This window comes from Lacerta agilis, chromosome 3, assembly GCF_009819535.1.
Source record: "Lacerta agilis isolate rLacAgi1 chromosome 3, rLacAgi1.pri, whole genome shotgun sequence".
NCBI lineage: Eukaryota > Metazoa > Chordata > Lepidosauria > Squamata > Lacertidae > Lacerta > Lacerta agilis.
The window spans coordinates 117,951,931-117,966,972 of NC_046314.1; the positions used below are offsets into that span (position 1 = coordinate 117,951,931).

The 15,042-nt window shown below is 57.8% G+C and overlaps 2 protein-coding genes across 4 annotated transcripts; one reads left to right on the plus strand and one right to left on the minus strand.

The window, feature by feature from the left end:
- The first annotated feature begins 42 nt into the window (after positions 1-42).
- Positions 43-4,536, plus strand: LOC117044499 (low density lipoprotein receptor adapter protein 1-like). 3 transcript variants are annotated; one of them, XM_033145311.1, is made up of 9 exons: positions 44-174; positions 380-522; positions 1,760-1,872; positions 2,453-2,567; positions 2,758-2,830; positions 3,090-3,211; positions 3,404-3,462; positions 3,657-3,688; positions 3,904-4,116. In XM_033145311.1, exons 1-9 carry the CDS (start codon positions 84-86, stop codon positions 4,011-4,013), a joined length of 858 nt encoding a protein of 285 aa, XP_033001202.1. In that variant the 5' UTR covers positions 44-83; the 3' UTR covers positions 4,014-4,116. The 3 variants fall into 3 exon arrangements, with proteins under 3 accessions (XP_033001201.1, XP_033001202.1, XP_033001203.1); XM_033145310.1 differs by lacking the exon at positions 3,404-3,462 and having other exon boundaries at positions 43-174; positions 3,904-4,536; XM_033145312.1 differs by lacking the exons at positions 44-174; positions 3,404-3,462 and having other exon boundaries at positions 417-522; positions 2,473-2,567; positions 3,904-4,536.
- Positions 4,537-7,064: 2,528 nt separating this feature from the next.
- On the minus strand, positions 7,065-12,478 carry FNDC4 (fibronectin type III domain containing 4). The gene is made up of 6 exons (XM_033145313.1): positions 12,122-12,478; positions 9,692-9,807; positions 9,281-9,485; positions 8,881-8,970; positions 8,025-8,158; positions 7,065-7,403 (listed from the first exon to the last, which is right to left on the minus strand). Exons 1-6 carry the CDS (start codon positions 12,198-12,200, stop codon positions 7,365-7,367), a joined length of 663 nt encoding a protein of 220 aa, XP_033001204.1. The 5' UTR covers positions 12,201-12,478; the 3' UTR covers positions 7,065-7,364.
- Between the last annotated feature and the right edge of the window lie 2,564 nt (positions 12,479-15,042).

The window sequence follows — 15,042 nt, forward strand, 5'->3', positions numbered from 1 at the left end:
AGGAGACGGGCGGCGGTGTCTTGGAGCTCCCTCCCTCCCTCCCTCTGTCCGTCCGTCCGTCCGTCCCGTCCGGTCCCTTCCCGATGGAGGCGCTGCGGGCGGCGGGACGGGCCGTGCTGCGGAGCCCCAGCCTCGCCCGACACCGCCTGGGCGTCGCCCGCCTCCGCCGCCACCGTGAGTCCCTCCGTCCCTCCCGGGGCGGCCGTTGCCGGGAGACGGCGGCGCCCCTCCCCACGTGGGGGCCGGGCCGGGGGGTCCAGAGCAGCCCCGGAGAAGGCTCCCCCGACTGCGGAGGGGGTCTCTCGGGGTTGCCTTCGCCCTGCTCTGACGGGGCTCCCGCGCCCCTTCCCTCCCTCCCTCCCTCCCTCCCGCCCTGCAGAGCTGCCGGAGTCGTGGTCCGACATGCGGGAGCCGCTGCTGGAGGGGATGGGCTTCGGTCTCAAGTACCTGGGCATGACGCTGGTGGAGAAGCCCAAGGGGGAGGACATGGCCAGCGCCGCCATCCACCGGATCCTCGCCACGGTATGAGGCGAAAGAAAGGGAGACCCGAGGCACGCAGGAGGCGGCTTTCAAAGAGGGGCTAGACCAGGGTTTCCCATTTGGACTACCGGTACCACTGCCACCATCCCAGACCGCTGACCCTGCTAGCTAGGGGGGATGGGAGTTATAGTCTAAAGACAGTTGGAGACCCAAGTTTGGGAGACCCTGGGGTAAGAGGAGGAGAGGGCTGTCCATGGCTACTGCTCTGCCTCCACAATCAAGGCGGCAGGATTCCAGTTGCTGGAAATCCTGCTCTTGGGTTTCTCCTGTTTTCTACTGAGCCTCGACATGATCAACAGTAACCAGGGAATCTGGGACAAGATTGGAGGAGTCATGTGCTTGGATTGTTTGGTGCCAGGCAAAACTGTCAACAGATCAAGCTCCTTTTAAGGGAAGACCTACATAAAGAACATTAAAAAATCCTTCCAGTAGCACCTTAGAGACCAACTAAGTTTGTTCTTGGTATGAGCTTTCGTGTGCATGCACACTTCTTCAGATACACCTGTGTATTTGTGCATGCACACGAAAGCTTATACCAAGAACAAACTTAGTTGGTCTCTAAGGTGCTACTGGAAGGATTTTTTTGATTTTATATTTTGTTTTGACTATGGCAGACCAACACGGCTATCTACCTGTATAAAGAACATTGCAGCTAATATATTTGGAAGTAGCTGAGAAAAAGCTGCCTTCTTAAAGGAATGTTGTAATTGAGGAATCTGCGAAAGTTGGCTGCTTGCTGAGGGTCTCACTGGAGGTCTTGCTCCCCTCAGACAGGCTGCTGCTGCTGCTGCTGCTGCTGCTGCTACTGTTGTGGTGGCTGGTTTCAGGAGCCACTGGCTACAGATCTTGGTGGAGATCAGATTTGTTCTGGTTTCCCAGCCTAAGAAAATAAGCTACTGTAGAGCCAGAATTAAGGGCAGCCCAAATGATGCAGGGATTGGAAGAAACCTTACTGCATTTGGGGCTTCCTGATTTGGAGAGAAGGTTTTTATCATGACATGCTGACTCCAGGTGTCTGGATGAGCACCAGCCTAGAACTACCTTTGAAAGGGGATTGGACAAATCTATGGAGAAGGAGATGCCTCCCAGGGGGAATTCTCGTATGTGCAAAAGGAGGGGTGGGCTTCTTGGAAGTCTGTTAGGAACTGAGGACTGGGCTAGGGGGTCTTCTGTGATTATCCAGGAGACCTCCTTCCCAATCTCTCCCTTCCCTCCTCAGGCTCGGGTGGGGCCCAAGAAATTCCGGAAGGTGATCTTGACTGTCTCCCCGCGAGGACTCTCTCTGCAAGATGCTGAGACAAAGGAGACCATTGAGACCATCTCCATCTACAGGTATGTGAGGATGCTCCTGCAAGGTAGGGCTGTAGGAGACCAGGAAGCTGCCCGTCTGAGCCCCTTTCAGCATGACTGCCTGGCTGTGAGCAGCCACTTCCCCTTGCATAAAAAGCAAGCAGACATGCTCCCAGTTGGGCACTGGGGAAAGGCAAGTGAGGGGCAGCCCACAGGCGTCTCCTTTGGGACAAAGACCTGCTGTCCTGGGGGACGTGGTTTGCTGGGGAGCCTCATCCTGGTCCTTCCCTGCTCCCTGGGGTGTGTGCGGAGGGGCTGCTCCCCAGTTCCAGCTTCTGCTGCCTGCAGGACAGGGACACTTTCTGCTCTTTCTGTTTCCGTAATCCAGTGCTGGCGCAAAATGCTCTCATTGTGCTGCGTCTCCGCCTTAGTCCTGCGTGCCCAGTAGGGTGGCTATCTCCCATGGGCACCTCCCCTGGTACATCTGGGCGAAGCCCTCTCCGCCCCACTCCTTCCCCAGGCAGGGCAGCAACACAGCCCCCTGTCCTGCTCTTGACCTGCCAGGGGCGCTTGGTGTGTGGGGATGCCAAGTGCTGCCTCCTCTCTCCCCCCCCCCTTTCAGGATTTCCTATTGCACCACAGACAAGCTGCAGAACAAAGTCTTTGCCTACGTGGCACAGAACCCCCAGAGCGGTGCCCTCGAGTGCCACGCCTTTCTGTCACCCAAGAAGAAGATAGTAAGCGCTGCGTTCTCCCTCTGGGAAGGGCTGGGGTGGGGTTTGCCCACTGGCTGGCCTCAGTGCCTTGGCCCCTCTGCTCCTGCATGCCCTGCAGAAGGGTTGCCCACCTCTATCCCGGGGCCCTTGGCAGGGCGCTGCCTCGCCAGCTGCCCCGGTCGCCTTCTCTTGCCTCATGTCGCCCTTGCAGGCCCAGGCTGTGACTCTGACGGTGGCTCAGGCCTTCCAGGTGGCCCTGGATCTCTGGGAGGCTGCGCAGGCAGGTACGGATGGTGGCCATGCCGCTTGCCATCGCTATGCCGGACCCGTCAACTGCTCCCGTCTGGCTTCCTTGGTGGCTCAGGTGCCACCCATCCCGGGTGCACCCTTCTTTTCCAAGGTTGTGGGGTGGTGAGGATGGCAGGGGGCACAGCAGGGGATGCGAAGTGCCTCTTGCCTCTGAGTCTCCAGCAAGTGGGAAAGGGAGGGGGCGCTGTTGGGGGTCTTGGGTATTTCAGCCTCTGGGCGTTTTTTCTCCACCAGGCTCCAGGGAAGGGGAGCAGGAGAAGAAGCCCTCCTTGAGTCCGCTGTGCCCCCCTGTGGAAAGCACCCGCCCACCTGGCAGGTCTCCCCTTGGCAGCCCCCCCTTCAAGACCAACTTTGAGGTACGGTATTGGGAGTGACCTGCTGCCCCACTGCCAGGCCCCCTTGGCTCTCATGGCCGAGAGGCTCCCACCCTCACCAACCCTGACCTTTGTATGTCAGCGGGGGCTGCCTGCTCTCTCTCTCTCTCTCTCTCTCTCTCTCTCTCTCTCTCTCTCGGGGCCTGGCAGTGACCTGGCTTCCTCTGGCCCTAGGAGGAAGAGGAGGAGGACGAGGAGGAGGAGGAAGAAGATCTCAATGAAGCCTTCTCCGGGTAGGGGCCTGATGGCTGTATCAAGGTCCCCTGTTTGTTGGGGGGCAAGGCAGTCAGAGGTGTGGGTTTTCTGTTTCGGGGGGGGACACATTGAAGGGCTGCTGCAGGAGTAGGAATGGTCTGGCTGGGGGGCTCTCCTTGCTGCTGCTGCTGCTGCTGTTGCTGCTCTGATCTTTTCTCTTCTCTGCCCCAAGCTGCGTAGAGGAGAGGGGCCGCCCCACCACAGGTAACCATTGACCCCCCCCCCAGCATGACCCTGCCCTCAACCTTTGCTTGGGATGAAGGGGCAGGGGGATCCCTTTGAAGGCCTTTCATTTCCCTTCTTCCAGGGGAGCTGGGGAGGCCTGCATTTTCACACGGACTCGTCCATTTGTACGCTTCTCTCCCTCCCGTCTCTCTCTCTGTCTCTTTCCTTCCTCTTGATGCCCTTGTGTGTTTCAGGTGTGGGGGGGCTTGCATTTGGGGGCTCCCCAGTTGCCCGCTTCCAGTCAGTGGCGGCCTGGGGCTGCAGCCCCCCCAGCAGCTGCCTGCCTCCAGGGACATTTTTCTGAGGCTGCTTCTCCTCATCCTTCTCCTGCCACTCGCCGTGTCTCCACTGCTCATCTCCAGCACAGCCTCTGCTGCCCCTTGTCTGTCACCCACAAAGGACCAGCTGCCCCCCACCCCTGGGAACCCTCAGCAGCAACCCAGGCCAGCCCCTCACCCAGCTGGCCCGTGGGGCATTCAGCAGGGATCCTCAGCCCCAGGACCTCTTCTGCAGGGTGGGGCAGCATGAGTCTTGGGGGTGGGTGCACTAGGCCTCCTCATGGTGCTCTTGAGGCCTGAACATTGGGGGGGGGCAGCATTCAGATTCCCGTCAGTCCTCACCCACCCTATATTGAGGAGGGCTGTGTTGAGTGTAGATAAATCCTTCCCTCTGCTGCCCCCCCCCCCGCCGTCCAGCTCTGGTGGGAAGGCAGCCCCCTCCCCTCCCCACCAGCTGCTCATCACTGCCAAATCACAGCTTTGTAGCAAAAAGACTAGTTTTTAATGTCCTTTTCTAAAGGGAAATAAACCATTTCTACTGTTGTTGTACTTGGGTGTCTTTCCTTGCAGAGGCCTCAGCCCATGGGGGAAAGGGGGCAGCGAGTGGCACAGCCGGCCAGCTCTGGGTGAGCTCGACTGGCACACAGTGGGGGGGGGGCATAGCACCTTCCGTCTCCTTCCTGGGCTGGGATTCCTGGCTCACCTGCCTGGGGCTCACCAGTCTGGCACCACCTTGAAGCCACTTCCAGAGCTCCCCGGGTGAGCTGTGCCAGGCAGGCCCTTCCCAAGGGGGGAGAAGCAAGCCAAGTGGGCCTGGGGGGCAGCCCTTCTGTGGGGCGGCAAGGTGGGCAAGCAGGGGATTCCACAGACCCCCATTGCTCTATGCTGTGCAAGGGGGGGAGCCTGCGAGGGTCTTTGCTTGTTAAAGTACAGGTGAAACTCAAAAAATTAGAATATCGTGGAAAAGTTCATTTATTTCAGTAATTCAACTTAAAAGATGAAACTAATATATGAGATAGACTCATGACATGCAAAGCGAGATATGTGAAGCCTTTATTTGTTATAATTGTGATGATTATGGCGTACAGCTGATGAAAACCCCAAATTCACAATCTCAGAAAATTAGAATATTAAATGAAATCAACAAAACAAGGATTGCAAATAGAACAATATTGGACCTCTGAAAAGTAGAAGCATGCATATGTACTCAGTACTTGGTTTGGGCCCCTTTTGCATCAATTACTGCCACAATGTGGCATGGCATGGATGCTATCGGGCTATGGCACTGCTGAGGTGTTATGGAAGACCAGGATGCTTCAATAGTGGCCTTCAGCTCTTCTGCAATGCTCGGTCTCATGTCTCTCATCTTTCTCTTGGCAATGCCCCATAGATTCTCTATGGGGTTCAGGTCAGGCGAGTTTGCTGGCCAATCAAGCACAGTAATCCCATGGGCATTGAACCAGGTTTTGGTACTTTTGGCAGTGTGGGCGGGTGCCAAGTCCTACTGGAAAATGAAGTCAGCATCCCCATAAAGCTCATCTGCGGAAGGAAGCATGAAATGCTCCAAAATCTCCTGGTAGACGGCTGTGTTGACCCTGGACTTAATGAAGCACAGTGGACCAACACCAGCAGCTGACATGGCTCCCCAAATCAACACAGACTGTGGAAACTTCACACTGGACTTCAAGCATCTGGCATTGTGTGCCTTCCCATTCTTCCTCCAGACTCTGGGTCCTTGGTTTCCAAATGAGATGCAAAAGTTGCTCTCATCAGAGAAGAGGACTTGGGACCACTGAGCAACAGACCAGTTCTTTTTTTCTTTAGCGCAGGTAAGACGCTTCTGACATTGTTTCTTGATCAGGAGTGGCTTGACAAGAGGAATACGACATTTGAAGCCCATCTCCAGGATCCGACTGTGTGCGGTGGCTCTTGATGCACTAACTCCAGCCTCAGTCCACTCCTTGTGAAAGTCCCCAACATGTTTGAATGGTCTTTTCCTGACAATCCTCTCCAGGCTGCAGTCATCCCTGCTGCTTGTGCACCCTTTTCTTCCACACTTTCTCCTTCTGCATAACTTTCCATTAATGTGCTTTGATACAGCACTTTGGGAACATCCAACTTCTTCTGCAATTACCTTTTGAGGCTTTCCCTCCTTATGGAGGGTCTCAAAGATGGTTTTCTGCACAACTGTCAGGTCAGCAGCCTTTCCCATGATTGTGATTCCTACTGAACCAGATTGAGAGACCATTTAAAGGCTCAGGAACCCTGAATCATCACAATTATAACAAATAAAGGCTTGAAATATCTCGCTTTGCATGTCATGAGTCTATCTCATATATTAGTTCCACCTTTTAAGTTAAATTACTGAAATAAATGAACTTTTCCACGATATTCTAATTTTTCAAGTTTCACCTGTAGGTTCTTGGGGGGGGAGTGGAGCAGCAGGGAGGCAGAAGAGGGTCTTTTGCTGCCCAGCTGGGGAGGCAGAGAGCTGCCTGTCCTGAGGGAAGGGTCGGATGGGGTGGCTTGACCGCCAGGCAAAGGGCCCTGAGCTGCTCTCAGCCCTACAGCTGGAGGGAAATAGGCAGATGAGGTTGCAAGCTCTTCTCTCTCTGCCTGGACCGAAAGGCCACCCGCCACTCAGTGCTCTGAGTTGAGCCTTCAGGTCGGAAGATCTGGATTCCTGGAAGGTGGTGCTGGGTGCTCATGTGTCGCGGGTGGGGGGGGAGGCTCCTCCTGGATGTGGCCAGGGAGAGATGGTGGGTGGCAGTTCTCCAGCTGCCAGGTGGGAAGGGAACCCTCCTGATCTTGCTGAGAAGGAAGAAGGTGGAGGAGGGCTGGGGGGTGGCTTTGGCTGGGGGTGGAGGGCAAAGGCAGTTGGCACACAGCTGGTACCTCCCCAAGAGGAAGCAAAGGGCAGCTGGCAGGAACCCTCTATCTGAGGTGGGAGGGGGCAGGTGGGAAGGAAACTCTTGATGGGGGCAACAAAGTCTGCCCAGCATGGTCTTCTGGGTGGTGGCCCACTCAGGGCCCAGCCCAGAGTTTCCATGGTGAAGCTGCGGGTGGGGGCTGGGGCTGGGGCTGGGCGAGGTCGCGCCTTTAGCTCCCGCCAGCCTCTTTGGATGGTAGCGGTGGGTGGCGCTGGCCTGCCCGGTGGGTGCCGCTGCTGCTGCGCTCCCAGTTGGCGGTGGCCCCAGAGAGAAGGGTTGGGCGAGAGGGTGAGGCCGGTGTTCCGCATGCACTTTGGCCCCGGCGGGCTCCATGCAGGTCTTCTCCTCCTGGGGCGAAAAGAAGCAGGAACTCTTTGCATGCAGGGAAGCAGGAGGCCGTGGCGGCGGTGGCAGGGCGGAGGCCACTGAGGTCCCCGGTAGTTTCAGCTACACCTCGATGATGTTGACAGAGGGCGATTTCATCTTCTGAAAAAGGGAGAGAGAGGGTCGTGTGAGCGAGCAGGACCCCCAGAGCTATTGGGGGCCCAGACCCCTCCCGCTCCCTCTTCTTGGCCAGGCTGTGCCCCTCCCGCGCAGCTCAAGTACTGCGCCCCCTTTGCAACATCGCCCCCATTGCCCTGGAGAGGCGCCCGGCACCTTCGCAAAATGCTTGTCCAAAGTCCCCACCTGTCATTTTCCCTTGCAAGTTGGCAACCCGCCCTGGGCGGGTCCGGTTCCGGCGCCCTTTCTCCCCCCTCAGGCGGCTGCTGCTGCCGACGAAGAGCGCTCCTAGTGACCCGACTCGGCTAAAGCCGGCTTCCCCGACGGTTTCCGGCTCCCGGGGCTTGCGCCGCGCTTTTGCTTCAGCCGCGCAACCAGCATCCCGAGGAGAAGGAGGCGGTGGCGGCACAGACCCGCTCCAGCCGCCGTGAGCCCCGAGGACGGGGCCGCAGCTCCCGGTCCCGCTGTCTCGGGCTGGGCTGCCCGCCGTCGAGCTCCGCGCCCTGGCCCTCTTCCTCCCCGGCGATGGTGGACTGAGCCAAGCTCTCGCTTCTCCCCTTCCGAAACGGCCCCCGCCCACTCCCTTGCTGGACTCCCCCCCCCCACCTTGCTACGGAGGAGGCCTCCGCTGGGCCGCTCGGGCGTGCTGTGCTCCGAGGCCGGCTTGCTCTTCTCCTTATTGTTGTTTGAGTCGTTGTCCTTGATGATGTCGTATTGCTTGCAGAAGAGGGCGATCACCGCTGCGGAAGCAAGGAGGAAGGAAGGCTGACCAGGGGGCCTCCATCGTGCAAGGCCCCCCATTTTGACATGCTGGAGTTAGGGGTTCGTTGGTTCCCAGATCTTTGATTTGCGCAAAAGTTCAACGCAGCTCAGTCCGAAAAGGGAACTCGCGTTCATTCGACCCTTTGTCCCGAAATAAGCATTTCTACCCAATCTCCCGCGCATCTCCTTGAACCGGGGACTCTTCAGATTCACAGCGATTTTATCCTCTCAGAGCTGTTGCTTCTGCACAATGCTCGCCAAAACCCCAACCCAGATGCCAACTGCCCATCGGGAACTGGGGATGCCCATTCGGCCCCTCTGCACATCGAAGGGGATGGCACTGAGTGTTCTCAGATACCTGGGGAATCACAAGCGGAGAGGAGGAAAGGGCTGCGCTTTGCTCAAGCTTGCAAACTGGGTAGCCACTTTGAGGTGCCCCCGCTCGCTTGGGCCTCATAAAGCTGCTGCTGCTGCTGCCGCGTTCAACGGGATGGATGCTTCATTTGGGCGCCCAAGGCTGTCAGGCGTGGCCCCTCCGTGCAAACAACGGTAGCCAAAAGATGCAGGAAAGAAGAAGGAACTTTGGCTGTGCACCAAGAGACAAACTGCGGACCAGCGCTAGTGGGATACTCACACACCCGTAAGAAACATAAGCAGAGTGTGCTGGAGGAGGCCCAAGGCAGCTTCCCACCCTCCTCACCTGCCCACATGAACAGCACAGCCACAATGATGACGATCTCGCCCGTCTGCAGCTGCCGCTCCTTGTCCAGCCCCTCCATGGTGATGTCTCCTGCGGAGAGAGAGAGTTGTGCTTTGGGAGGGACGCCCCGTCGGGCGAAGCAAGGGCCTTTTTCAGAGCCGGGGAAGAGCAAGGAGGGGAGAACAGCCGCCGGCTGGGCAGGGTCTCGCCGGCCCCTCTGCCTGGGCTGCCCACAGGTCACTGAGGGGGCCCCACCTGCCCAAGGACGGAGACACCACTGAGCTTCCTGGCCCCCGGAGCAGACCCGGGACTGACTGGGGAGGGGGACAGGCGGCGCTGGAGGGGGACAGGGGCGCCCAGCCGGTCAGCGAGGCTCCGGAGGGCGGGGCGCCTCGCCTACCCTGGCTGGAGCTGTTGGACGGCAGGCGGTCACTCTGCTTGAGGGTGCGGAAGTGGACCCTCTTGCTGGCCTGGCTCTCGCCGTGCAGGCCGATGCTCTGCACCTGGATTACATAGTCGGCATCCTCGGCCAGGTCCCAGAGCACGCACGCCCGCGTCGTCGTGTTCACCTCCCGGATGAAGCGCTGCATCTGCCCGTCCTGCCGCTGCCGGAAAGGGGGGGGGAGGCCGTCAGAGCGGGTGAGGGCAGAAAGAGAGAGGGAAGAGAACATAGCCCCCCCCCATGGCTGAAAAATGGGTTGGGAAGAGGGGGGATCCCGCCCCAGTGGGGAAGTGAGAAGCAAGGGGGCGGTGGGGCTGCGGGACAGAGGAGTGGTGCGCCCCCGCCTGCCTCCTCCTAGTCCAGCCTCACCTGCTGCAAGATAGCATAGCCGATGACGACGTCCCCTTCCGGGACATCCCACGAGACCATCGCGGAGTTGGCCTTGAGCTGGGTGACGGTGACGTTGACGGGCGACGGGGGCCGATCTGTGAGGCAAGCAGGAATGGAAGGGTCACTGGTGGCTGGGCAGGACTGGACTGGATGACCCCAGGGGTCCCTTCCATCTCCGCCGCTTCTGGCACAAGTTGGTGCTGCTGCGGGGAGGACTCTGTCCAGGGAGCAGCGGCCTTTCCAGGGGATTTAGAACCCCTAGAGACGGAGGGGAGCAGGGCCTGGAAGGCAGCGGCAGCATCCTTGATACTGTTATACTGAAGGTGTAATTGTAGGGCTGAGTTATCATCTTTAAGTGCAGTGCTTTCGTGCAAGCTGCTTTGAGTTTTAGTTTAAAAGAAAGAAAGAAAGAAAGAAAGAAAGAAAGAAAGAAAGAAAGAAAGAAAGAACTTAATCTGAAAAATAAAGCCATTTTCCCTCTAAAAGTGAACTCCGGTGGTGAGATAGAAACGAGACCCAGACAGAGCCGATTAAAGGTTATGAGCCCAGGACGCTTTATTTGTGTTGAAAAATGGACTGAACACCCTAGGCCCGAGATTCTGACTGCGAGCTGAAGAAGAAAAACAACTGGAAACTGGTGGTGGAACGACCTGCTGGTGTAGACAGGAACATTCCTTTGAGGAGCTGATAATACTGGGTCAGTCAGTTCCAAAGATCAATTCAGAATTGTCTGAAAAATATTGTTCCAGCATATTTTCTTTTCTTAATTTTTGCTCCATGTTCACTGTGCCCCCCTATTCATCTTTTACTCGGAAGGGCGAAAGGTTGTTGCCTCTCCAAGGGGAAACAGGGAGAGTAGCTCAGCGAGGGGGAGAGGGAGAGCTGTAGGGAGCTTTGACACAAGGGAAGACCATCCAACCCGCAGAAACACCTGCTCCTTCCAGGCCAGGACTTCTCCTCCTCCGAGAGCTTTCCACATTTGGACTCCGCAGTTCGCCTTCTTTTCCAGCTGACCTCCCCGCCAGTGGCGCCTCCCGCCCGCTCAGCTGTCACACTTGCACACTACCGTTTCCTCAGATTCCTGGCAAACACGAGCGCCCTGGACTCCGCTTGGTTCCCTGGCTGTGCCCCCCTTCAGCCACAGAGGCCCCCTTTCTTTGGGGTAAAGAGTCAGCAGGTTGCCTCCTGCCCTGGCTGGACTGCCCTTTCCTAACCTCGGCCACAGGGCCACTCCCTACCTCCAGCTACCGCGCCAGAGGAAACCCAGGGGTGGAGAGTGAGGGGAGGCAATGAACGCTCCAAGGATCTCCTTCTGCTCCTGCGCCATTTCTGCAGTTATGTTTTAAGCCATTCATTTGAGAAAAGTCTGCTGTTTTGAGGGCACCAGGCAAGAAGCAAGATGGCCATCTATTTGACCAGTAAAGGAATGAATGTATTTCTTGGAACTCTGCGGGCTTGACTGGCAATAGGCCCCCCTCGCCGTACCTGCCTGTCTCCTGACAACCACCTGCTTTCCTTGCAAACTGCACTTAAAACTCCTGGGGGCCTCGGCTCAAAGTCAGCTATTATGCATTAAAAAGACGGACCCCGCCAAGTAGGGGAGTCTGGTGGGTGGAAGCCGGCGTGTAAGGCCCGGGTGGGTGGAAAGAGGTCAAAAGGTGTCCTCCTCCAAGCGAGGGAGAGTCGGCCCCTTGTCTTGGGCAGCTGGAAGAAAAGCAACAGCCGCCGGTTTTTGGCCGGATTCCGGGAAAAGCAGGCCAGACTGAGGGGATCGTGACCGTGCGTGGGGTGTCTCATGGGTCAAGTGCGTCCCGAATGAGATGGGTGGTTTGGGGGCGTCGGGCGTCAGAATGGGCCAGAGTCACCTTCTCTTCGTGGGTCAAGGGCAGCGGAGTGGCGGCAGGGTGCCAGGAGGTGTCCCCTGCCAGGAGACCTTTGCCACTGCTCGAGAGGAGGCGGAGGCGGTGAGGTGGGCAAGCGAGGCCAGCTGGCAGCCGCGGCCTTCTCTGGAGCCAGGCTTTTACTCTAATGAAATTGGCCGGGGTTCCGCTCGCGGCTGCCGGGAACAAGGCGCTTCGAGAGGGGCCCGAGCCTGCCTTCGCCGCGGCGCTGTTGCCCCGATCCGGCTGCTTCGGCGGGTTATGGGCGGCCAGTGACGCAGCCGAGAAGGGCAGGGGAGAGCTGGGGCCAAAGAGACCCCCGCCTTCCCCTCGCTCTCCTACGGCCCTCGTCGGGTGCGGAACAGCCGGCGTTCAGCACCAAGGCCAGCGGCCCGAGAGACTGCCAGCTGGGCCTGCGCTGGGGGTCGAAGGGGATGCGCGCGTGTGGAGAGCCAGCTGGTCTCAGGCGCCGATCCTGACCCCCCGAGGGCCTTTTCTCTCCCGCCCCGCACGGAGCCCCGGCACTTACTTGCGCGCACGAGGCACAGGTCGCAGCTGACCAGCACCAGCACTGCCGCCTGGCTGAGGTACGCGGGGAGGGGAGCCATGGCCGCGGCCGGGCGCAGCACTTGCTCATTGAGCCCGGCGAGGCGACGGCGAGGCTCCGGGCGCTCACGGGGCGGCCAGCGCGGGGCCCGCCGCAGTCTCCGCCGCAGCGGCTCCCGCCGGACGGGTCAGTGCCAGCGCCGCGCTCCCGGCTGCGGAGCCTCCTGCTCTTCCGCCGCTACGCGGCTCCATCCAGGCGGGCCGAGGCGTCCGCAGAGCCCAACCGAGGAGCCCTGCCCAGCGGCCGAGGCCCGGTTCCGCTGCGGAGACTGCTCGGGCGGCGGCAGCGGCAGCAGCAGCAGCAGCAGCAGAGGAAGCAACGCGGTCCCTGCAGCACCAGCCGCGCTCCGTCGTGGAGATGGTCTGCCCGCCCAGCGCCGCCCAGTTGGCGCCGCCTCCGCCTGGCCTCCCCGCGAGGGCACCAGCTGCCCCGGACCTGAGTGGCCACTGGCTGGAGCCCGGGAATTCGGGCAACAAGGAGCCCCCGCCGACGTCATGCCCCGGCCAGGGTCGTGGGGGAGCTCTTTGGCGGGGTTCCGACCTGGCCCCCTATGGGGTTTTTTTGGGGGGGGGGGAGGCGCAGAGTAAGGAAGTTGCCGCCCTCCGCGCAAAGAAGAAACGAAGTTGCACGTGGGGAAAGCCTTCCGGGATTATCGGTGGGGCAAGGAGGTTTGCAGGCGGTTGGACTCGATGACCCTTGGAGCCCCTTCCCGCCCCTTCCCATTCAGTCCCAAGAAGAGCGGGATCAGACCCCCCCCCTTGCGATTTGCATAGGAGAAATGTCGCTACCGTGAGACACAACGTGTTTTTGGGGTGTGTGTGTGTATTTGCCAGGTCCTTCCGCCCCTGTCCAGGACCCCCGGCTGCCTCTCCTCACCGGCTCCCCTGACATACTTTTTTGGTCCTTGATGTGGCAGCTGTTCAAGCCGCACTGCAGGTGCACCTGACCTTTCACAACCCACTTGATCCTTGGCTGGCCATTAGGGCTAAACAGCTGATCATTCCCCAGAGGAGCCGCAGCAAAGCATTGCCACCCTCAAATACCTGCTTGGGGCTTTGGCAGTCTCATTGGAACCCTGCTGGATCAGGCCAAGGGGGCCCCATAGAGTTCATCATCATCACCAGCATCAATTAAATGTGAGCCACCCTCCACCTATAGATCTCAGGGCTGTTCACAGCACCCTTTTCCCACAGCATCCTTTTCCCTTGACCCATCTTCGAAAACCTCCTGACAGCAGAGGGACACAGTAAAGGGATGGTATCCACATTACAGGTATACAAAATATGGCTCCAAAATCCCACAACCCCCCTTGACACAACCAGGGCCGCATATCCGCCCCGCCCCCCAGTTTCCCAGAGTTGCTGACCTTTTTATGGCGCTGCTGGCAGCTTTGCGGGGCTGGAGGAGGCGGGCAGCGGCTGGAGGGTGGCTCCTCCAGCAGGGAAGAGGTGGAGGCTCCGGGTGCGGTGCTGCTTCAGCGAAGCGGGCGAGGGCGGCGAGCTGATGCCAGGAAGTGCCACGCCCAGCCTCCGCCTCTTCCCTGGCGCCCTCCAGAACTTGCCGCCTTGCCGCCCTGTGCCACTTGCCTCTATGAACAAGATGCCCCTGTGTGGGATGTGAAACACAGGAGCAGTCAAGTACAACATCCCTAGAGTAGACATAGAAAGGGGGTGTCTGTTTCTCCTGGGCTGGGACAGACTTCCTCTGCATGTGACAGGAGGTGGGTGTGGCATCACCTGTGCAGGTAAAACAAAAGCACAGGCTAGCTGCCATCTCTCTCTCTTTTGACCTCGCTCTTCATGGAAGCAACATCTGCTTAGCCAAAGATGCTCTCTTGGCCTCCAGCCAAGAGAGGACAAAAGGAGCTGTCTCCCCTATGGAATAGTCTCCAGCAAGCACGTAACTTTTACTAAGCTAAGTCTGCCTTCTGGGATCCTGTTGTGAACAGATTTGTAAGTAAACGTTTTATACTTTTATAACAGGGGTGGCCAACTCCCAAGAGACGGCGATCTACTCACAGAGTTGAAAGCTGGCAGTGATCTACCCCCTTTTTTGGGGTTCAGGTCAAAGTTGTTGAGCTTTTTTTAGGAAGGAAGAAGGCCCATTTTGTCAAAGTTGTTGAGTTTTTTTCAGGGAGGAGGTAAAATGTTCAGTTTTTTTAGGGGTGCCAAAGTTGTTCAGCTTCTTTGGGGGAAGCCAATGATCTACCAGTGATCTACTGCAGATGTCCAGTGATCACGATCTACCTGTTGGACATGCCTGTTTTATAAGAACACTGTGTCGTGTCTTATCTTTTAGGAGGGATTAAGAGGGAAATACCAGGACAATATTATTATAGAGGTTTTAGCGAACCTGAGCAAACGTATCCGCTGTGTGTGTTTAAAAGGGGAATGTAAACTCTGCTGATATTGTTGAACTTGTTAACACAAGTTGGAATAGGATATCTTAAACAATATATCCTCTCCTGCATCCCTGAACATTCCCACACCCTGGACACAATCAAAGAACAATGGGAGGATGACATAGGCTATGAAATTAAGCCCACCCAATGTAGTAGAATGTGGTCTAAACCAGGGGTCAGCAAACTTTTTCAGCCATGGGACGGTCCACTGTCCCTCAGACCTTGTGGGGGGCCGGACTATATTTTGAAAAAGAAGAAGAAGAAGAACGAATTCCTATGCCCCACAAATAACCCAGAGATGCATTTTAAATAAAAGCACACATTCTACTCATATAAAAACACCAGGCAGGCCCCACAAATAACCCAGAGATGCATTTTAAATAAAAGGACACATTCTACTCATGTAAAACACGCTGATTAACAGACCGTCCACGGGCTGCAT